Below are 23,475 nucleotides of genomic sequence, written 5' to 3'. Positions count from 1 at the left end.
CGGAGTGAATAATGCGACGAGTGATGCCCCGCTGAATTAGGCACCACCTCTTACACTGCTCGCAATGTCTTCAACAGTTGGGCATCAGACAAGATCGTGCTGTAAGAGAGGTTCATACGCTCACCTCACAACAAAGGGCAACGTCGTTCTAACCACTTCATGTAGATGGATTGACACACTGGTCGGTTTTCTTGGAGCTCTGAACGCCTTCTACTGACTCGTTTAGACCATTTCTGATGTCTACAATGACATCCAACCAGGGACTTAGGAAGTCATTATTCAACATTTTAACCTATGCCTTCCTAAAGATCCCTTATATGACTTGAAAATCTGCCATACCATTCGAGAATTATAAGCTTATATGAATTTGGTTTAACTTCATTCGTCATCATTGTCGATTGGTTTTTATAGCGAACAAGGACTAGAAGTCTAAAAGTCTAAAACCAAAATGAGACTCGGTTTGAGTCAGTTTTTGGTTCTACCACCGGGATATAAACCCATAACATACTCGTCTCAAATCGTTTCAACAATATATCCATAAAAACGCACCACTAATGTAATACATAAACGCCAACATTTCACCAATCTAATTCATAATTCGTTACTCGTTAGTATCTTACTCTTCTGAACAAACCCATAATCTTCCATCAACAAAGCCAACAATCAACACAAAATTGTCTACACCCAAAATGTATATAGAAAATAATAATAATAATAATTCCTTTTTTTTTTTCATTCTGAATTGAAAATGAAATGAAAAAATCCCATGAAAATTCCATGTTGCCAAGAAAGAGCCCAAGAGAAGTTCGCAACAGGGCAGAAATGTAAATTCCACCGCACGCGCTAAACGTCTAGTTAAATAGTTTAGGGTTCGTTCACTCACTCTATTCTCTTCCCTCATTTCGAAATTGGACCTCTCTCTTTGCTTCAGATCAAATCAAAGTCCGGCTTAGGGTTCCGATCTCATGGCTTCCACAGCCGTCGCCGCCCCCCGGTCTTCCAAGACTGAGTCCTACGTCGACAACAAGCGCAAGGAGGACGTCCGCCAGTCCAACATCCTCGCCGCCCGCACCGTCGCCGACGCCGTCCGCACCTCCCTCGGCCCCAAAGGCATGGACAAGATGATCTCCACCGCCTCCGGCGACGTCATCATCACCAACGACGGCGCCACCATCCTCAACAAGATGGAGGTCCTCCAGCCCGCCGCCAAGATGCTCGTCGAGCTCTCCAAGTCCCAGGACTCCGCCGCCGGCGACGGCACCACCACCGTCGTCGTCATCGCCGGCTCCCTCCTCAAGCAGTGCCTCGTCCTCCTCTCCCACGGCATCCACCCCACCGTCATCTCCGACTCCCTCCACAAGGTCGCCGTCAAGGCCGTCGACGTCCTCACCGCCATGGCCCGCCCGGTCGAGCTCTCCGACCGCGAATCGCTGGTCAAATCCGCCAGCACCGCCCTCAACAGCAAGGTCGTAAGCCAGTACTCGACGCTCCTGGCGCCGCTCGCCGTCGACGCCGTGCTCTCTGTGGTGGACCCCGCGAAGCCGGAGATCGTCGACCTGAGGGACATCAAGATCGTGAAGAAGCTCGGCGGAACGGTCGACGATACGGAGACCGTGAAGGGGCTGGTTTTCGATAAGAAGACGAGCCACGCAGCCGGCGGCCCGACGAGGATGGAGAAGGCGAAGATTGCTGTGATCCAGTTCCAGATTTCGCCTCCGAAAACCGATATCGAGCAGAGCATTGTGGTTTCTGACTACACTCAGATGGATAGGATTCTGAAGGAGGAGAGGAACTACATTCTGAGCATGATTAAGAAGATCAAGTCGACGGGGTGCAATGTGCTGCTGATTCAGAAGAGTATATTGAGGGATGCCGTGACTGATCTGTCGTTGCATTACTTGGCCAAAGCCAAGATTTTGGTGATTAAGGATGTGGAGAGGGATGAGATCGAGTTCATTACCAAGACTCTCAACTGCTTGCCCATTGCGAATATCGAGCATTTCCGTGAGGAGAAGCTTGGGTATGCTGACCTGGTGGAGGAGTCTTCGCTTGGTGACGGCAAGATTGTGAAGATCACTGGGATTCAGAACATGGGGAGGACTACATCTGTGCTGGTTCGTGGCTCGAACCAGTTGGTGCTTGATGAGGCTGAGAGGAGCTTGCACGATGCTCTGTGTGTGGTTAGGTGTTTGGTGAGCAAGAGGTTTTTGATTGCTGGTGGTGGTGCCCCGGAGATTGAGCTCTCCAGGCAGCTGGGTGCTTGGGCCAAGGTGTTGCAGGGGATGGAGAGTCATTGTGTCAAGTACTTTGCACAGGCACTTGAGGTTATTCCCTATACATTGGCTGAGAATGCAGGGTTGAACCCAATGACCATTGTCACTGAGCTGAGGAACCGCCACAATGATGGCGAGATCAACACTGGCATTAATGTGAGGAAGGGGCAGATTACCAACATCTGGGACGAGAATGTGGTGCAGCCCCTGCTAGTGAGCACAAGTGCTATCACATTGGCCACAGAGTGTGTGCGGATGATTCTGAAGATCGATGACATAGTAACAGTAAGATAGTTCTGTTCTTTGATTGTAGCTTTTATCATTTGTGGTTGCCTTCTGTTATAAATTTCGGTTCTGGATTTGGATTGGAACTCTTGTTAGTGTTTTGTAAGAGATATTATGGGACTTTTGTCCATTTATATGCATGTTCTTAGTCAGTTTGTGTTGCTTCCGTGGTGCCTGTGTTGGAATGGAGATGTTATTTTGTGTTGGATGAAAAACATTGATCTTATCATTTTGCATCAGGAAAGTTTAGCTGTTTAGACACCAATGTACTACTAGTCTTTGGAACATATTGCACTATTGCTGTCATTGTATCTGAATTGCATTTCATGGTGTTGGAGTTTTTGAGGAACTGGGTTTTACCATAGGTTTGATATTCACGTGGTATTGGTGACAGAGTGATTGTGTTGGGATTTTTATGAAACTTTGCGTTACTTTTCTGATTGAGTTTGCATAGTTATAGTTCGAAATGTGTTGACAAGCCGTGGAGTGCGAGTTTCACAGTTCCTGTGGTTGTAATGGTGTTTTTGGGGAGGTAGGGATTGAGTTCGTAGTAGATAGTACTCATATAGAAAGGAGAATTAGAATATGGGTATTGAGAAAAGGATAGGACTACTAGCATCACACCAGTAGAGTTTCCAGGCATCACACTCGAAGGTTAGGTTGCATCACACAAACCTGGAAAAAAAAGCAAAAGCTCTCAAAAGTTTATTATTAACCCAAGTCTGCCCTTATTCTTCATCAAGATTATAGTTGGAAAATCAGATGAGGGTTATTCTGTATATATAGGAAAGCTGTTAATAGTTTGAAGGTCCAACGAAGAGTGTCTAGTTGTACCAGGCTACAACCAGAGGCATCCAAGTTGTATAGCCAGTAACCTTTACTCTTTTCCAAAGTGGAGTTACTTGTCCAGTAGTCTTGGAGTTATGTATACTAACTATCTTTCTGGACTGGGGCTAAATAGCTTTAAAAGGTCTTCCAGGGTTTAGGAAATTGTGGATCCTTGCACTTTATCACTTGGTTTTTTGTTCATTTCGTCTTTCCCTTATTGGATGCGTGTGCTGTGTCTGGTCATCCCTGTTGACATTTGCGTCATTAGTTAATCATTAAAAACGTTGTCATTAGTTAAATTATTGAAAACGTAGAAGGCATCGTACCGTGCAACTAGTAACCATTACTCTGTCCAATATTGCTGTGTAGATATGTTGCTTTTCTTTCTGGACTGGGGATAAATAGCCATCTCAGGCACTCCAGTCTTGGGTGTAGGAATTTGTGGAGCATTAGATTTCTTCTGCCGTAGTGTAGAGCCTGGGTGGTCAGTGGTCACCAGTCTGAATTTCCTGTTTACATGTGTTATTGCAGCTAACAATAGAACATTTTCCCTGTCACCAGTCTAGTATTAGTCTGCTGCAATCGTTTTGGTCTCTGGTTTTCATTGCCCCTACTCCCTAGTTGAATCAATATTGATGCCCCAGATTAGAACTTAAATGCCAACAGATGTGTTGAGAAAAGAGTGACTTTCATTGATTTGGGGGTTGAAGAACCAGATGGGGACTTTTCAAAATCCATCCTCTAGGGATCACACTAGAAAAGTTTTTGGTGACAGTTAGGGGTGTCACCTTCTGCTGTTGTGTTTGTATAGCTAGTAATTTTACTCTTTTTACAGTGGAGTTGTTCAGTTTGCCATGAAAGTTATATAAACTCTGCTTTTCTTTCTGACGGGGACTAAATAACGGTACAACAGATTAACACTCCAGAGTTTTGATCTAGAAAATCATCAAGCCTTGCGTCTTCAAGGAATGCAACATTTCCTCACTTGGTTTTCTTATTCATGTATTGGTTCTGCATACTGGGACGCCTGGGTTCTGTCACTGGTCTTCTTTGTTGACGACTGTGTTATTAGGTAATCAACGGAACATCTCAATGTTCTAGTTTGCTGCGTTCCGTTAGGCCTCTAATTGTATTTTCCCAGTTGAATCAATAAATTGGAGATGACACGTTAGAACTGGAAGTGAAACAGGTGTGGCTGTAGAAAGACAAGACTGCATCACGAACATAAAACTCTTTTAAGTTCTTGATTTTCCAAAAGCATGTTTGAAATTATATCATCTTCTGGAGGTACATTTGGAATTTGCAATCTCGTCTTATGCCAAGATGCAAGTGTGTAATGATATCTTGCCATTTTTAGACGGTTTAGCTTCTAAGCATGTAGTGGACTCCCCAGTTTGTGTACGTGTTATGTGAATTTGCGTCGCAAACAAATAAATGGATTATTGACAAATGCTTTGTTGTGCAAACTGGTGGGATGAACAAATAGCTCTAGTTCGGTGCCGTGCATTAACGCAAACAAGATTTCAAGGATTTAATGCTGGGGCATTTGGAAAGAGAGGAACAAAATAGGTCATCTGCGGCATGTGATGTTGCTTCGGATTCACCGTTGTAGAGCTGGAAAGATGCAATATCTCTATTTGGTGTTTTAGAGTTAATACAGATGGTTCTTTTCATCATCATGGTAACAACGACGGTCTAGAATTCAGGAACTATGATTGCTCAAGGGGAAAAAAATTCAGTGCTCCCGGAGAACCACGTGAGTTCTCCTCACCAATTATATTTTGACACATGGATTTATTACACTAAATTATAATTTTACATAATGTTATTATTTGTGAAATGACATTCATGGGTATTGATGATTTTAAACCAGAATTTCGGGTTTAGAGTATAATTTAGAGTTTAGAGTTTAGGGTATATGGTTTAAGGTTTATGGTATATGATTTAGGGATTTAGAAGAAAACTCAAAATAATATTTGATAAAATAGCTTAAATGTGATTTTTTTTAATTAGATGGTAATTAGAATAGAGTACTACTTGACATTACACATAATTATTCTATTCGGGAGGACTGAAAAATTAATCGCTGAAGGGGCTAGTCTCAGGTGGACATGCCGCAAAAAGCTGCAGTAACTTCAGCTTTGGAGCACAATAGGATGGAATTTTTTACTGAAACTCATCTAAGTCATCTCTGGTGCAAGGACACGTTTCTACTCAAGCTAGAACAAACACTTATTTGGGGGGAAGGTTATACGATGAAATATCTAATATCCAAATTAAAGATTTTTTTTTGTTTGTCCAAAAAAAAAAATTAAAGATTTGTCACACCCCCTCTGTCTTGCCAAAATGTAGCAGTAGTCTGTTATTTTTTGAATCTAAACTTGAGCTTTTTTTTTTTTGAACAAGTTGATAACCTCATTCCTGTAATATGAATATTCTATAAAGGTGTAAGTAATATATCCGGAAGAATTAGAATACACATATAGGTGAGTCTAAATTGGTATAAGTACAACAGTCTACAGAAATATACTTAATTTGTTACTATAAGCAAAACTTATTGAATCCCAATCTAGTGAAATTAATGGTAAAAAAAAAAGCTAGAAGAAAAGGTGCAAAAATTGCCTAAAATATTACTAGATTGCTAAATGCTAATCTCATTTAAGAGATAAACCGACTACGCCAGATAGTGTGTGCAGGCTCGAGATTTTCTTCCACTACACCAGCCCTGAACTAGGGCTGGATTGGTTGGTATACCAGTCTTAATTTTCCAATACCATATACCAACCAATATATATTTGGTATGAAAAATCCACAATTTATACCAACCAATAACATTGGTATACCAATTAAGTGGTATGGTTGGTACTCGGTTGGTACGGTTGGTAATGGGCTTGTACCAACATATTTAAGGCCCAAAAATTTTAAGGCCCAACCCAAATAAATAATAATAAATAAGTGAAATAACAATAGAATTCCAAAGTCTTATATAACTTCAACCAAATTACCAAATACAAAGTCATAAATAGAAAGTCAAAGTCCAAATAGTCAAACTGTTAAAGTACTTATGAATTCTCAAAACAATTGAAAAAATAAATGATAGGTTTAAATGCGATATATGTTGACATGTTGTAAGCAGTGATGGTGCTACTGATAGGTCTAAGCATTTGTACTTGGAAATTCGATTGAATCGATTCATTCATAATTAAATAAAGAAATTGAAGACGAGAAAAATAGTGTACTTGAGAAAGAAACTCAGAGAGATTAGATTAAGGTTAGTAGATATATATGGTTTGGATTTATTTTTCAATAAATCTACAATTGAAATTTAAAGATATATATATTTTTTAATTAAATAATTTAATATAATATAAATTGGTAGGTACGATATACCATGATATATGGAAAATCTATACCACCTACCTACCGTATTTTTAATATTGGTACGGTATACTGTACCATATACCATGTACCAAGTATTTGGTATACCAACATATTTGGTACGGTTGGTATACGAATTGGTTGGAATGGTTTTCTATACCATTGCCACCCCTACCCCGAACATGTTGAAGTGGTCCTCAATAAACTCGTCACTGTACAGAAAATGCTGAGACCCTCCCAAATTATGGGGTCTGCAGTTTAGTTGCCTCAAATGTTCATCTGATCAGATACTATAAACAAAATCTTGGAAGGATTCCAAGAAGCGAACTCTACATAAAATCTTGGGTCTCTGCGTAAGGAGTTGGTGCTATAACCTTCTGAGAATCTCAGAAACTATATGGTAGTTTCATTTAGGCTGGAAATAACTATCGTAGATTGAAAGTTGATCAAATGCTTCAAAGTTGGCCTTCAGTCCAACAAATTGGCTACTCATTTGAGCACAGCCAGCATCTGGCCATCTGCAGCCTCCATCTCGCATGCGTACTGGGCATAAAGTTTCACAAACTCGACCAATTGGATTGCTGCCGTCGACATCATCTGCCACGACTGTAATGGAAACAGATAGGTCTGATTTCTCAACATTCTGCAGACTGCCATCTAACTGTCTTTTCGAAGAACCAAGTAATTTTTGTGGAGCTTCAATTACGCTACTTTCGATATCAACAGTGCAATCTCCGCTGCTTGAAAAATGTACCTTGCACCCCAGTGACTGAATAGCTCGCTTCATGGCCTCAGTTTCCTTGTTTGCCCTCTTGACCAACTTCATAGCAGAGCTGCTGACTTGCTTTTCATGTCTCACATCTGCTCTTAAGCTTTCCATGAGAGTAGTGATTTCTTTAGCTTTCCCTTCTGCCACTTCCTTTGCCTGTAAGAAGTTTAAACATAACTGTCAGGTCACATCCGGAAACAGCTCAGAGATGTCACATCCACAAACATAATACACAAACAAGAAAGCACCAGCTAACGGAAGAAAAAACGACAGTTTATATGCTTAGAAAGTTTACATCCATCTTCATTATATTGAGCTCTGAAAGGAGGTAAAGTGAAATAACCATAAGATTATTACCTTCTGCAGTTCCAAGAATTTAACATCCATCTTCCTAAAATGAGCTTCGAGCTCTCCAGCTTGAGCCTCTGAGGGACAAGCCCATCGCAAATGGAATTGTGGCCATAGAGTTGGTGCTAAAGCAGCTGCTGGAGGTAAAAGTGGACCATTGTATTTCAGTGGATCGTAGAAATAATTATAGTGAACATGAGAAGTTCCTTCTGAAGAGCGCAAATCAGCCAAATATGCCCACATGCATCCACAAGCTTCGGGTACCCCCCACTGTTGCCTCTCTTTTTCACTAAATTGACAGAAAACCAGGACATAATACTTTAGTACCGAGCAACAGTTCTCATCACAAACATCAATCTCAATTTTAATAATTGTCTCAATTGTAACACAATATATTGAGTACATATTCACTGATGACGACAAAGAAGGGTTGTAAAATGACAAGGAGCGGGAAAAGCAGCATTCAATATTTTATTCTTTAAAATCTGGCTTTAATTGCAACACAGAATTATTTGAAACTTTTGTTAGGCTCTTTGAGCCTCGCTTGTAACCAAAAAATTTAAAAAAGAATTATTTGAAACCAGTAATAAATTATTTCTTATCGAATTATACAAGTATATCAACCCTGTAATGACTTGTCCGTATGTCTACAAGTACATGAAAGCACAGTGCTATATCATGTTTTCCAAGGATTTCTTACTCCAAATTTTTTTACTTTGCTACATCCCAGTTCAATCAATAACACAAGAAAAACTCAATCGGTGGAAGCAAATAGGATGACAAGTTGACAACCAGCTGCCTCCATCCAATTTTAATGCTTCACATTCTGTTCATTCCTCTAGCCCTAAACACTGTATATCAACTTTTGCAATATAAACAGGACATTCGCTATCAATATTTTCCCCTTGTTGCGTTCTATCGAATTGTGATAGATGTCGGTATTCTGATGTAATTTGCTTACTGGCTATTGTCACACAATATAATCTATATTTATTTTTTTCTAAAAAAAAAGATTTTCCCATGAGGGTGAAAGGAAGGAACTTCTAGCTTGTCACAACAAAAGCTATACATGATTTGACGTTCTGAGAATTTTTCTCCACCAGTTCCTAGCTTACATCTCACACAATCAATTATATATATATAGAGCTTCTCGGCTGCAGACGTCCGCACAGTGCGGATTCGAAATTCCGGCCACCGGCGACGCGCAACGACGGCGCCGACCAGCACAGCCGCACTCCCCTACTCCTGGCACTCCTGTCTGTGCCGGCCGGAGCTGCAGCGCCGGCGTGGGCCGGCCGGAATCTCGAAATTTCAAATTTCTGGACACTGCGGAGATTTCGAGAGTCCGGCCGCCGTAGGCCAGCGCTGCAGCTCCGGCCGGCACAGACAGCACCGCTGGGAGGGGGGAGTGCGGCTGTGCTGGTCGGTTCCGTCGTTGCGCGTCGCCGGTGCGGACGTCCGTAGCTGAGAACTTTTGTATATATATATTGTCCACAGTTTAGGATCTTTGTGTAGGTTCGTTGTCTAGCTTTATCAATCATGGACTCCTTATCCGCCTTGTTGAGATCTTTTTCTTTTCCAGAAAGGATTTTTTTAAGGCAAAAAAAAAAAACTCCTGAAATCAATGTCCCAACAATATGGAAAAGTAACAAAATTATAATACTGCACACATTTAATTCTCTGTGACTTGACAGAGCAAATAAATTTGCAAACAGGTTTATCAATATTATCTCCCCTACCCAAAGAAGAATCTTATTCTACCTGTTACCGAGAGCAGATTCCTGACAATTTTTTTTGAGTGAGATTCATGACATGAAAAAGTGGACCACAATCCTTGACAACTATAAATCTATCGATTTCAGTTTGCTTCCATCTTCACAACACCGTTATCTCCCTTTTGATCAATCCCAATTATACCGACAATCAGATGGCATAAAGCATCATCTTCCAAAGGCATAATTTCTAAAGAAATTTCCCATTTCCCTTGGAATTAATTCTGCAAACAGCTTCCACTTTAACTATATGATCCTTGTTTCCTACTTCAATTCTACTTCATTGGAAATACATCATCCATATCTCCAACTTTCTAGCAACTCCACAGGAATCCTAAACAGTACAAGGAATGCTTGCTCTCACCACTATAAATAAGTTAATTTTCCAACTTTGCAGTATTGTCACTTTCCTCACCATCTATCTTCCAACATTTAGTAGCTCTAGGATTTCCCTCAAATAGGTAGACATGAAATTATACGTGCCAAGACAAAAATCTTTTTCAATTATCTTTGAGAGCTTAAGTTTGCCAATTTTATCTTATCATAAATAAATGATATTGCCCATCAGTATATGCCTACATGGTAATTTGATCTCAGAGTATTGCAGAACGCAGACAAATATAAGCAAAACAGAGAATCCACGACCTTATGATAACTAGGTCTGGTTGCATGGCATGCAGTCTGACACGTACGAAAACTACAACTGACTGAGGGTATAAAGCGAAAGACTCATAAAGGAACATACCTATTGCAAAAGAAGTTCCCAAAGCGGGATGATAGGACACAATCCAATAGATCCACCAGGAAAACCTATGCTCAAATACAAGTCAAAGTCAATGAAATTATAATCCTTGACCAAAAGGGAGATTGAAATTGCACATATGAAAGAAAAATCATACCGAGGAGAACTCAAAAGCAAACGGATACATCCGCATTAATTGTGAAACACAATCTACCCACTGCAATGAAATAAATTATAGATTAAATGTTGCAAACAAGCTGAAAAAAAAAACACCCGATTTGATATCATAAACAACTTTCTGAATACATGTTCACTAATACTTACACTACAAATCATTTCAAGAAGCAAACACAAAGTCTAGCAAATAAGATTAACAGTGGAAACGAAAGCTCAACAGTAAACTAGAGGATCTCCTAGAGGGGAATGCTCTTCTTAAACAATAAAACTACAGCCTCAGCACATCACGATAAAAATTAAAAAAAATGACGGGTGCCTCTGACACTGTTATTTCTTTCCTAACAGTAGCATGAAGAACAACAAACACTCAATACATTAACCTATATTGTCATCTGCACCAGTAATTGGGGATGGCCAACTTAGAAAATAGAAATTCACTGGCACTTCATGTCAGTAAATGCAGCAGTTGGTGATGGAGAATATTCTCTATTGATATCTGACATCAAGAGCAGAGATGTGCCTCGGAAACCCTGAAAATAGACTTGAAAGACATGAACTATTCCCTGTTAACCAAGTGTACTGGTGGAAAACGGGTACAGAACTATTCCTTATTAGCCAAGTGTACTGGTGGAAGACGGGTGCAAATCTAAATTTTGTAAGATTGATGGATCAGCGATTCTACTTGAAGCGAGTTAGCTCAGCATCATAATGAAGTTGTGATGCTGTATTGCTGCTTTGACATATGTTTGGTTTTTTTTTAATGAGTTTGGAGTTAAGAAGGTTAAAAATAATAACATACACCCTTGTGCAAAAGCTTAGTCAATTTGCTTGTATCAATATTCTGAGATTTTGTGTTTCTCATCGAATAAAAGAGTAATAATTAAGAGTCTTAGCCTGCTCTTTGTATAATGTCCCAGGCATAAACTCACAGAACCCTCTTTCTGAAACTGATGACAGGCTTTATAGTACTCTTCCCCCCTACCTCGTAAAGTTTTAACCAAAAAACTCGTCTTTGGACTTACTCAAACAAGCATGCTAAGATATTTCATACAAAAAATATGACCAACTGCTTGAATTACTTAAACGGGTGTCATCACCACCAAAGTCTAAAGATATTAACACAAGTAATAAATGGATTTGTTCTATTCAAAGGGTAAGAGAATCAAGTTGAAATGGTTTTTAAATTTTTTCTGGAAGGCCAAACATGAGGTGAATCCCGTCAATATGACAAAAGCACTGTCCTTTTATGTGTCTAACATCTAATTATATTTAAGATCATGCAACAGCTACTAATTGCACCAGGACCCTTGTGTTTGAAGCAAATATCAAGTAAAAATAGTAAGACAAGCCTTACTGGACCCACTTCGTGATACACACCTGCAAAAATATGGGAGAATAGTTGTTTGAAGTCTGGGCATGAGATGCAGGAGCTTGAGATGTGAAGGATCCGGCTGTCTGGCGATTGGGTGATGATTGGATACTCCCAGTAGAAGACTGCCTCGGTAACTCAGAAGGTACGTTTGTACTTCCTGTAATAGCTGGCATGCCAACACGATCAGCAAAGGGATGACCAAAGGCTAGCCAGTCTTTCTCAACAAGTGCCTGTATTAACCAAATAATTAAGATATTTAGGGAGAAAATAATCAACTGAAGAGCATGCTACCCATACATGTGACTCCAACAATCTAATTTTATCTAGCAGATACCTGGAACCCATTTAAAGTCCGGTAGTATGGATCAAGCAACAAAATTGCAAGTGAAACCAGCTGAGTAGTTCTATCCCATCCATCACTAAACAAAACAAAGGTAAAACTTATGGGTCAAAAGATCAAAACGAAGTGAAGCAGCCAGTTTGATAAAATACCACAATAATAGACCCCATAAAAAGTACAACAACAATGCACCTTTACCTGCAATGTACAAGCACCGATGCCGATTCCAGAGCAACACGTGCAGCAATCCAGGCTGAACCAGCCAAAACACTTTGAACATGTATTAACCAACCACTGTCCCCAAGAGTTGACACTGAAGCAGACATACTACTAAGGTTTCCTCCACCCCAAGTCCATCCACCATGCCTCTGTCAATAGCAACCAGTATAAACAGATATTTTTACCTAATTCAAAGAACAGTCACTAACTTAAGAACAAAGACCATACATATCCCCCTCTCCCGCCTCCTCTTTCTCTCACTATTATCAATATAAATATATCAATTAATCAGTATTATTGAAATTGCACATGTCTTGACTACTGGGGACAGCAATATCTCTTGGGTCTCCAAACTACTTGATTAAACTTCTCAGGTTTATCACCTTCTCCAGGTGCTTGGTTGAACGTTGGCTCATGCTAAGTATAGATACTTGTTACAGTATTCGGACACTAAGATCATTCCATTATCATAATCCTCAGAGGTAAATCTTTTGCAGGCTGGGGAAGAGTATTAATAGTTATTCTAAAGCTAAGATCATTCCATTATCATAATCCTCAGATGTAAATCCTTTGGAAGCTGGTGAAAACCAAGTCTACATTAACCATTTTTCAATGCAAATCTAGTGGACAGACCTCAAGGAATCTGATGTAAAATGGGCTATTCCCAAAAGGGCATCATGGGTTGTTCTATATTCAGTTTAAATGTCTCACAGGAGGCAAGAAGGCTAAAGGGATCTTCTGGGCTATGCGGATGAAGCCAAATACGAGGATGCTGATAATTATCCAAGGTTTGTGTGAAGAAGAGTGTTGTGATTGAATAGTTTTTCCCATACTTCAAACTTAATATGATTTTCTCAAAGATATTTTTTTGTTTATGTTTGTCATACTAATAACTTTACAGGTGTAACATACAAGATCAATTGGTCATATAAAATGCCTACAACCACAATCAGGTTTTTGACAAGCACCAAGCTCTAAAACTGATCAATCAAAATGGTTCTAATAAACAAATTCAACATATTTATAACATACATCAAATACTGTCTGAGGACTAACCAGGAAAGATGACATTCCATCCGATGAAGCTGTACCATGAGTATCTAAATAATCTCTGAGCCGAGCAAAACTGTCTCTCATCGCATGGATGTTGTCTATCCCAAAGAAAACAATCTGGCACAAATCAAAGGTGAGTCTTATACTTTCAGATATTAGTCACAGTGCTGAAAATATATAATGGACCAGAGTATACATATACAAGACATAAAATTTAAGCAGACCTCAGACTGAAAGTAATTTGAAGATGACTCAGAACCGCCTCCCATTGCACCATTAGCTAAAGCATTTTTTCGTGGTCTTGCATCAGCTATATATAGCTTCCTGGAAACAAAAAGAAAATTACATACTTTTGACCTATAAGTATAAAAGATAAGCATAAAAGAACTTTGGATTGAGGCCAAATCGTCTACCACATCAATTCATTGAATCCCAAGTATTAAAGATACTGGAAGGGCGAGTCTTGTTGTGAATTGGTCAACAAGCATGTCAGAGAACCAAAATAAGCACAGCAAACCAAGAGAAACAACCACAACGGAAAAAACACAAGAATACAAATTTAAGGTGGTTCAGCAAAAGCTTTGCCTACATCCACCGGACAAAAAACACTTCCACTATATTGATAATGGGTACACAAGAGAAACTAAGAGAACAAGGACTCTCTTCTCTTCATATCTCTCCCCTCTATGTCCTCTCTCACCCTCTAACCGAGAATGAAACACACTTTGCTTTTGTCTCTGTGATGCCTAAACCTAGAGCAGAATCCCATCTTATATAAGTCATAAAGACAAACATATTTCCTCACCAAATAAGAATCATATTCCTAATAGTGATAGGTTGTAAAGCCTCCTTCTCTGTAATCAACAAGGATTACAGGTAAACCATAATCAATAAAGATTTCTTATCCTATCGGAATATCATACTCTAAGAAACCATCTTAGGAAAAACACATGGGCTAGAAACCCAACAATCTCCCCCTCTAAACCATGAGGGAGGTATACCGGCGCGACTCCATCACCGGGAGTCCGTCCAAGCTGACTTGATGCAGAACTACGTGGTTGGAGCATGCAGCTCCCCCCTGATCGAACAACTCATCACCATGCCCCCGTTGGTGGAACAACACTTGACCATCTTCCTAGTCAGAAAACCCATTGGAAAAGGACATTTGGGACCACTTTTCCAGAACACCTTTCTTCCTTATATGACTATCACCCTGATGCTACATGTCCAAAGAAGTATCACCCATTACACTCAAGTCATCTTTATACACCAAGCTATGTGTCTTGTACAAGGAACGACTAAACTCTCCACTAGCAATGTCCAACGATCGATTCTTAAACTTCCACTTCCCATCACCAATAAACTGGTGAAAGCCTTGCCTGTCAAGAGCACTTGAGACAGTATGTTGACACATAGATCAGAAACGTGCCTCACATCTTTCAATGTCATATGGTAACCCATATTAGTCTCAATGCATATATCTCCTATTCCCGAAATCTTAGAGTAGCTTGTATTGCCCATCTTTAACATCCCAAAGTTGTCTGCCTTGTATGTAGAAAAGAGCTCCAAGTTGGAACTAACATGACAACTTGCACCCATATCCACGAACCAATCATGACCCTTGTCACCCACATATTGACATTCTTGTAAGGTAAGAAGCTCATCCAAAACACAAGCAGTATAGCAATTATCTTCATCATCTTGGTACTTGCTTTACTTTGGTTTTGTTTCCACTTTCGACACATCCACTTCATGTGGCCCTTCTCTCGCCACATTTCATCATCCATATTGGTTGACCTTGCAGCCACACCCTCTATGGGCTCATGCATATCCCTACAATACAAGATATCCTCCATACTTGGCTTCCACATCACTCTATTCTTGTGTGGGTGAGTATGATCATTGTGTCTTTCATATCATCATCCATTCTGACAACACCAATTCCTACCGAACCCAACCTAGAACCCTTGGATCAGAACCAAACTCTGATACCACTTGTGAATCGGTCAACAAGTGTCAGAGAACCAGAATAAGCACAACAAACCAAGAGAAACAACCACAAAGAAAAGAACACAAGAACACATATTTAAGGTGGTTCAACAAAAGCTTTACCTACATCCACCGGACAGAAAACACTCTTCCACTATATTGATAATGGGTACACAAGAGACTAAGAAAATAAGGACTCTCTCTTCTCTTCCTATCTCTCTCCTCTCAGCCCTCTCTCACCCTCTAACCGAGAATGAAACACTTTGCTCTTTGTTTGTGCAATGCCTAAACCTAGAGCAGAACCCCTTCTTATATAGCCATAAGGACAAACATATTTCCTCACCAAATAGGAATCATATTCTTAATAGTGGTAGGCCCCCCCCTTCTCTGTAATCAACAAGGATTACAGGTAAACCATCATCAATAAGGATTCCCTATCCTTACGGGAACACCATACTCTAAGAAACCATCTTAGAAAAAACATATGGGCTGGAAACTCAACAACATGCATATTAAGAATTAACTAAGTAAGCCTCTAATAAAGGACACTTGTTTTTATTTTTTATTCATGTGGTCTTCAATAGTGGTAAGTTTCTCATTGCAACACTAGCAATAGTAAGTCATTCAGAAGAAAAATAATAGTGAAGAAAACTTTTCTTTACCTTCTTTTACCACCAGTAAGTTCAGAGCAAAGGGCAGCAACGAGCTTTTCATCTGTGTTACTGCGCACAAATCATGGAGATGCGGATGAGCAGAATCTCATTATAACACATTCAAAGAAACATAATGCCAATTTGCTATCCTAGGTTTTTATTAAGCAAACAATTACATATTAGCCAATTTGCTACCCTTAGGTATTAATTTTGTCAATTTGCTACCTTATGTTTTCAGAATAGCCAATTTGCTAACATTCTGTCATATCAATTTATCTAATTCCCACAAAGCATTGATGACTTTTGAAACTATAGGGTCACATATTGGCTAAATTTAAAATTCAGGAAAGCAAATTGGTTAATCTTAAAAGCCTACAGTAGCAAAGTTGACATAAGGGTAGCAAATACTAACTATGATAAACTTAGGTACAAAATTCGCTGAAAAGAACCTAGGGTAGCAAATTGACACTAAGGTAGCAAATTGGCAATTATGCCTTCAATCTTACGCCTAATATATACACCACATATGAGTAACATGTGTATGCATATCTACATCTGCTTGTTTGTGCAATCAAGTCTGTATTTTCTATGGCATGATAAGGCTGGGGGATTTCAATAAGAAAAGACAGTTGGTATTTCAAATTACCTCCTCATGTTCATCATGATACCAACTAAGGGTTGGGATGAACGTGCCAGAACGGCTCCGGTTCCTGCAAGTAATATCATCAATATCAAGACATAAGTGTGAAGAAAACCTCAAAAAAACACAACACAAGGTTTATTACATACTTGGATGACACCATGTAACTACAGGCAATCGACATCTTGCACGGAAACTGGAAGCTTGAAGCACTTCTTCATCACTAACCTCAGTGTGCATTTGAAGTTATTAGTCAAATATATTTCTAAAGTCGTATTTATGAAAGAATGAATCTAAAGTGGATTTAAAAATCTTACGTAATGGATTTCGGAACTATCAAGGCAAATGGGTAAGTCTGGCACAATGAATAGCTAGAATTTATACTACTTATTCTCCACAAATCATTTGACAAAGTGAATGACCCATCTTCAATCATATTCATAGACGCAGAGGAGCCTTTTCCAAGAAGCCGAAAATACTCATTTAATAACCGCACCTTTGGATTAGTGTTACTATATTTGGAAGGTCCAGAAACAAAAGCATAAAGATCCCATAGGCTCGCTGGTTTTGTACAGTTTAATAATGCTTCAAACACTGCCTGTCTCTGTCAAAAAGATCAAGAGGAAAAATGATACCATATTAGTAAGCATTTCATATGAAAAACGCAATTTAAAAATCCAAGACTTATGCTGAACAAAAGTTGTTTGATACATAACACCACAAAATTTTGTGAGCTAGTTTAAATGAACGAGCAAATACAAGGAAGCAAGAAATATAATTATTGAATAAATAATTATTACTTTCTTGAATTCACCTCCTGTCTTCTAAGCCAATTCATCATTCTTTTCTTAAAAAAAAACAATTACACCAATTCATCATTAAAGGATATCCAACAAAAATCTGCATCTGCCTCACCAAGAGTCAGCAATAACTTACAAAAAAGGGTAAAAGCTTCGTGAGATCAAGGTCTTAGTTCCTTTCTCCACAAGAAGCCAAGGGGCATAATGCCATTAGAAAACTTGAAATCAAATATATTTGAATTTTTCAAACCGCATAATGACAGGAAAATTAGTTTTAGGCATTTAATAAGAATAAATGGTTTAAAAAAAAACAATTTCAGATGGGGGAGCTAATTAATGAGTTGACTGATGATTATAATTCATGGTGGTTTAATGTTTTAGGGACTTTACTTTTAAACTAGTAAATAATTAGGATGTGTAGTGAGTAGTGACTCATTGGATGTAACATGAACGTAAAAAATTGAAACCATATTGCCTCTGTATTATTATTATTTCTTCTTCCCACATTGAAACATGTATTATCTATTTTCTCTTCTATGTATGTGCTATGTATACAGCCTCGAACAATCCTGTTTCAAATCTGATAAGAAGTGAGCTAGACAAATGAAAGAGTATCACACATGGGAATGAGCATATAGAAGCCAAAGCAAACATATGCCGGACCATAATGCAAAAGAACCCAAAATGTATTCATAGAAAATAAATTACCTGCCTAGTTTTAGGACGAAACCCAAAGATTATTATCCTCATATCTTTACCTGCATTGTAAGACGGAACCATTAGCCCTCTAAAATGACTTGTCATTTCACTGTTAGTATATTTGACTAAACCTACAAATAATGGAATGCAAGAAGTTCAAAATCCTTTAGTATTTCTGTAATTGAGAGAGAAAATTTCATTTCACAAATATTGACGAAAATCCAATAAATGAACCTTAATTTGCACAAATTTTACTCACAGAAGGCCTAAATGAACTAGCACAATGCCAATGAAGGGGTTAGTACAAACTTTCACCCCCGGATTTGCTTGCTGGGGCTTGAACACCCCTCTAAGTACCTATTTGCTCTAGTTTCATGTCTCTTAAAGATTGTAGTATTTGGCAGGACACACAAAATTGTCAGGCCTATCATGTGAGTATAATATATGTAGCTATTTGCTCTAGTTCCATGTCTCATAAGATTGTAGTTATTTGGCAGGACACAATTTTGAACCCAGGCCAACAATTAGTACAATTTGAGTATGGGAGATGTCATGGTATCAAGAAAGAAAACAATAGTGAGCCAGCACACTTTGTTAATCACATAAATGGTTACTCAGAGGAAAAAAAATGATAAAGCAGACACAGCAACAAGCCAATAAACTAAGACACGTAAACCACCATCACCAGTTTACCATCAACATCAGCGCTGTCAACTGCCCAAAACCAGAGACACTGCTATAACTCACCAGAGCAATTGATTCCGCCAGTTTACTTCTACCGAGTACCAATAATCCAAAACTTAACAGCAACATTCATCACTAGACTATGCTCTAATCAGTGCCCCAATTTCAACAGAGCACATTCCAGCTGACCATCAATCGTAAGCTTAGTGAGTGGACATAATATTTTTTGTTTTTTTTTTGTTTCTTCAAAAACTTAAGAGGTGGAGGCTTAGTTGAGTGGGTGAAAAAAATGTTTTATAGCAAGCATAAGCACCAGAGAGAGAGGGAGACGGGTATTTGTAAATTAGCCCCGTCCAGTGTCTACAACAATTACTCACATAATCCTTGGCCTAATTACAAAGTTAGAGACAGACCCATGCTTAAGCACTGCTGAAGAACTTCAGCTACACCCTAAATATGACAATATATATATTGGTGATAGCAGGAGATGCTTACGAGCCCAAAAAGTTTGTACCATTTTAAACTAACCTGATGTAGCAATTATGTGGCATTCAATTAGTCTAGAATCACGTGGTCTACAGCACTGCCTAATGTTTAATTGCCGCATCAATTGCCAAACTACATGGTCTGAGCATGGTAGGTTAATTATTGACTCTATATGCATGGTGTATAATTCCTGGAATAAGTGGATTTTAATCCAGGCTTCTTATTTGTTTTGAATATTCTCTTTTTAAACCCAGACAACCGATGCAGTCCACACCCACTTTGCAGTACTGCGCTCTAAATAAGCATGTCCAACCCTACAGGGTATCATTAGGGAATTGAACCAAAGGACCATATAAAATACATTCCATTAACCTGATATCCATCCTAACCCCACTTTATTTATCCAGGCCTGTCTTCAAATGATCTTGAACAATCAGTTAAAAGGAAAAGACTTAAAAATTAAGCACAGATTTCATTTGAAATCGTACCAATGACCTGAAGCAATCTTGTTGGAGTCTTGTCCGATTGACGAGGGGTTGATTGATTCTTTGCAACCTACAAACACGGAAAAAAATACTATTTACTGTCCATGCAACATACTAAAAACCATGACAAAGAATGCAAGATAAGATGATACATGTAATAACAAAAGGGGTATAATAAAAAAACATGCATAAATTTGTCTTTTTTTTTCTCTCAGTGTGCTATCTTACAGAAGTTATTTCTTAACTCTTAATACCCTGTCGTCTCTTTAAAATGAAAAGGGGTGGAGAGAAATTGTGCATGAGGAAAAAAAAAAGATCTTTAAAATGGTAGATGTATGGTTGGTGTTCACCAAAAAGTGAGATGAAATTGGACAAGACAGGGGCAATACTTGAAATTGTTGGAGACTTGGATTAGGAAAGCTAAAGAAATCCTAATAAATAGCTTTCCTTCCTAATAATGCAATAACCATTATTTTGTGACTCTCATAGAAGTAATCTTTCAATAAACTTGAGTTCTCATGCTTTCATCCAGCTGACCAGATATAGAAAAAAAAATGTCCCTACCAAGGTTCAAGTGCTTACTTGGTCGGTGGCTCAAGGGAAATTGAATTCTTATAAAAACATTCAAATGCAAAAGCTTCATCATAATCCTCAATGTTGGATTGTCTGCGAGATAAGGAAGAAAATCTTGACCATTTATTCCTTAATTGTCCATTCACACCACAAATCTGGTTCACAATTTTCAAGCAAGTGATGTGCCTATGGGAATAAGGGTGCACTATAGGTGTGTTGAAAAAGGCAAGAAGGCCAAACCTCTTTGGGGATGCAGGATGTTGACAGGTTTGGGTTATTTCACTTATTTGGATGGAGAGAAACAGAAGGTTTTTTAAATAGTATGTCAGGATATCACAAAGCTTTGAAATTGAATTTAGTTTCAGATATACAATATGGTACCTTGAAAGTAAATATTAATAGTGTTTCTAAGCATTAGGTTTGTCGTTTTCTAGTATGTCACATTCATGCATAACTTATTTAATACTGGAGAACCAAATGATATATTCTCAAGAACACAGTTCAGCGTACATAGTAAAGACAGTAGAACTTACAATTTTGTTGAACTTCTCAATTGTTGCCAAAGGTATCGTGCCAAGTGGAATAACATTCCTAGTTCCCTCACTCTGAAACCCAGAACAAACTAAGTTGACAAAATTGCAAAATTTACAAAAGTAACGTGCCCCACAACCACCAGTTGTCATCATAATCAAGATTTAATAATTTTATATGTATATAAATTTACATAATCTGCATTCTACCTAACCATAGACCTTCCAATGGCAAACAGTTCTCTCAAGCAAAAACACGGATCTTATTCTCATAATTAGCAGATCATATTGCAAGATTTGACATATCATGTTCATACCATAGGACAAAAGAAAAAGATCTCAATCTCTTCTGGAAATTCTTCTTTTTCTAATCATAAACATCTAAAGTCAGTAATATTCAGCCTTAACTAAGTTACAGCTCTAGAGATTAAAAAAAAATGAAATACATAAAAGCAGCTTATGCTTCAAACTTATAGCATCAATTTCAGATGTTAGTGTTACACAGATTTAAAAACAGTATCTTAACTACAAATTAAGTCTCACAAACGCACACGAAAGCCAGAATGATGCGCATTGAAGTTGAACAGGTAGGAACCACTTACCAGAAAAAGAAGACGAAAATTGGTGACTATCAATGTCCCTGCCTCATCAGTATTAATCAGAACAACGCCATATCCCTAACCGAAAAGTTTCCGAAAATCAGTAAAACATTTACGCATAGAGCATTGCTTGATTCAACAACAATTATATAGATTCGAACTAACCAATTCTGCTTAGAACCTCAAGCATCCAATAATAAATATATAATAAAAAGCGTCATGTACCTCAACATCAACTTGCTCAGCTTCAAGCAAGCAATCCAAATTCAAATGCGAAGCGGCGCGTGGAGCGGCGCGTGAGACCGGCTGCAACGGAATCAAGGAATTCAAGAATTTAGAGCGGAAACGAAAAACACAGAGGAATCGAAAAGTGAGAAAGAGTGAGAGGAACCCTAGCGAACCTCAATGGTCCATTCGAGGGCGTCCCAGAGACCAGTGGCCTCCATCTTGTCGGAGTCATGGGAATCCCGGAGACGCGTTGATCGGCCGCCGGAGCGTGACTGCGGCGCGGAGGCCATGCGGCGGAGCGACACCTACTCCGAGTTTGACACAGAGAGAGAGAGAGAGAGAGAGAGACTGTTTTGGGGTGGTGTAGTTTGTTGGTGCCTGAATTGGCTTTACCTGCCTTTCAAAGGAATTAGCGGTTCGCACGCCATATTATTTATTTATTTATTTATGCTCCCAACTCTACCCCTCAAAACTTCTTTTATTCGTTTTTCTAACCCGAAGTGCCGGGCAAGAGAAATTCTTGGCTGAGTCAAACCCACCACGTCGATCTTGAGGCCAGCCAACCACAATCCGACACATCAGCATATTTTTAATGTCACTAGCTCCAAATGAAAATTTTATATTTTGATATCCCAGTTGTAAATCCCGCATATTTTATAGTTGAATTAAGATTTTTAGCGAATACAAATTTACCGACTGCGTTTAGTTTGCGTACCAATGCCCACCTCTTTCAATGTTGACATGTGTTTTTTCTTTAACCATAATTAATAATATAAATTTACAGTAATTAATTATAAAATCAGTGATTACATTCTTGTTCCTCTAGACATTACCTAACTCAGCAATACTTCATTGTAAAAATAAAACTCTTTTCATTACGAGTTGGACTTCTTTGATGACTTCAAAAGATTTTTTTTTTCTTTTTTATTTAAATTTTCATCATATGAGCTTGTTTTTCTTTATTTTTCGTTATACACCGGAATTAATATCTTCTTTTTTGTTTTTTCGATGGCTTTGCTAGGAGCGAATTGTTTTTCCTTTGGTTTGAAACTATGAACCCATGAATGAAAAAAATTGAAATCAAAATTGAAAACTTCTTTAATGTGTTTATCATTATCATCTTATATTATATTGGATGATTATGAATTATTGATAGCAAGTTCTACCTGAAATCTTATGTGCAAGATTTGGGAGATTTCCTAAAGGGAGAGGTAGAGTTTGTAGGGATGGAGAAAGACATATTTATTTAAAGAGAAAAAAAAAGTTATGCTATATCATTTAATTAGTTTAGTATTATAAAATTTAATAAATATTAAATGTTTAACCATGGTAAAAAAGAAAGCCGTACGGCAACATTTGGGTGGTCAAATTAAGAGTGGTTGGCAAATTTATATCTGATTTCTAGGTCGATCTGGGAAGAACAGATGTCGTCCTCCCTTCTCATTCCGTAATAGTAGGGATGTAGTGGATAGGGTTGAGGAGGATGAGACATCAACGACTGTCGATGATTATCCAAATGATAAGACGGTGGATCAACCTCATTCCCCAAACCC

At 38.6% G+C, this 23,475-nt stretch overlaps 2 protein-coding genes across 2 annotated transcripts; one reads left to right on the top strand and one right to left on the bottom strand.

The window, feature by feature from the left end:
• The first annotated feature begins 893 nt into the window (after positions 1 to 893).
• Positions 894 to 2,722, top strand: LOC126802064 (T-complex protein 1 subunit delta). The gene has a single exon (XM_050529595.1). It carries the CDS (start codon positions 966 to 968, stop codon positions 2,565 to 2,567), a length of 1,602 nt encoding a protein of 533 aa, XP_050385552.1. The 5' UTR covers positions 894 to 965; the 3' UTR covers positions 2,568 to 2,722.
• Positions 2,723 to 6,910: 4,188 nt separating this feature from the next.
• LOC126802061 (phosphatidylinositol-3-phosphatase myotubularin-1) lies at positions 6,911 to 22,274 on the bottom strand. Its single transcript, XM_050529592.1, has 19 exons — positions 22,096 to 22,274; positions 21,920 to 22,000; positions 21,698 to 21,772; positions 21,099 to 21,170; positions 19,996 to 20,062; positions 18,347 to 18,396; positions 17,156 to 17,442; positions 16,988 to 17,061; positions 16,845 to 16,908; positions 16,208 to 16,267; positions 13,781 to 13,880; positions 13,560 to 13,673; positions 12,483 to 12,652; positions 12,279 to 12,363; positions 11,950 to 12,174; positions 10,553 to 10,612; positions 10,399 to 10,463; positions 7,891 to 8,170; positions 6,911 to 7,689 (listed from the first exon to the last, which is right to left on the bottom strand). The coding sequence occupies exons 1-19, from the start codon at positions 22,210 to 22,212 to the stop codon at positions 7,171 to 7,173; spliced, it is 2,565 nt and encodes an 854-aa protein (XP_050385549.1). The 5' UTR covers positions 22,213 to 22,274; the 3' UTR covers positions 6,911 to 7,170.
• Between the last annotated feature and the right edge of the window lie 1,201 nt (positions 22,275 to 23,475).

Source organism: Argentina anserina, chromosome 7 (genome assembly GCF_933775445.1).
Source record: "Argentina anserina chromosome 7, drPotAnse1.1, whole genome shotgun sequence".
In the NCBI taxonomy this organism is placed as follows: Eukaryota; Viridiplantae; Streptophyta; class Magnoliopsida; order Rosales; family Rosaceae; genus Argentina; species Argentina anserina.
The sequence above is the reverse complement of the archived record's forward strand: the minus strand, read 5'-3'. Positions and strand labels throughout refer to the sequence as shown.

Excerpts from the sequence above, each read along its gene's own strand:
- LOC126802061 (XM_050529592.1), bottom strand. The coding sequence starts at position 22,212 with ATGGCCTCCGCGCCGCAGTCACGCTCCGGCGGCCGATCAACGCGTCTC. Across the intron at positions 17,443-18,346 it reads TTCGTCCTAAAACTAGGCAG|AGACAGGCAGTGTTTGAAGC; the intron begins GTAATTTATTTT and ends TCTTTTTGACAG. Across the intron at positions 10,613-11,949 it reads ATTCTCCCATATTTTTGCAG|TGGGTAGATTGTGTTTCACA; the intron begins GTGTGTATCACG and ends ATTTCATTGCAG.
- LOC126802064 (XM_050529595.1), top strand. The coding sequence starts at position 966 with ATGGCTTCCACAGCCGTCGCCGCCCCCCGGTCTTCCAAGACTGAGTCC.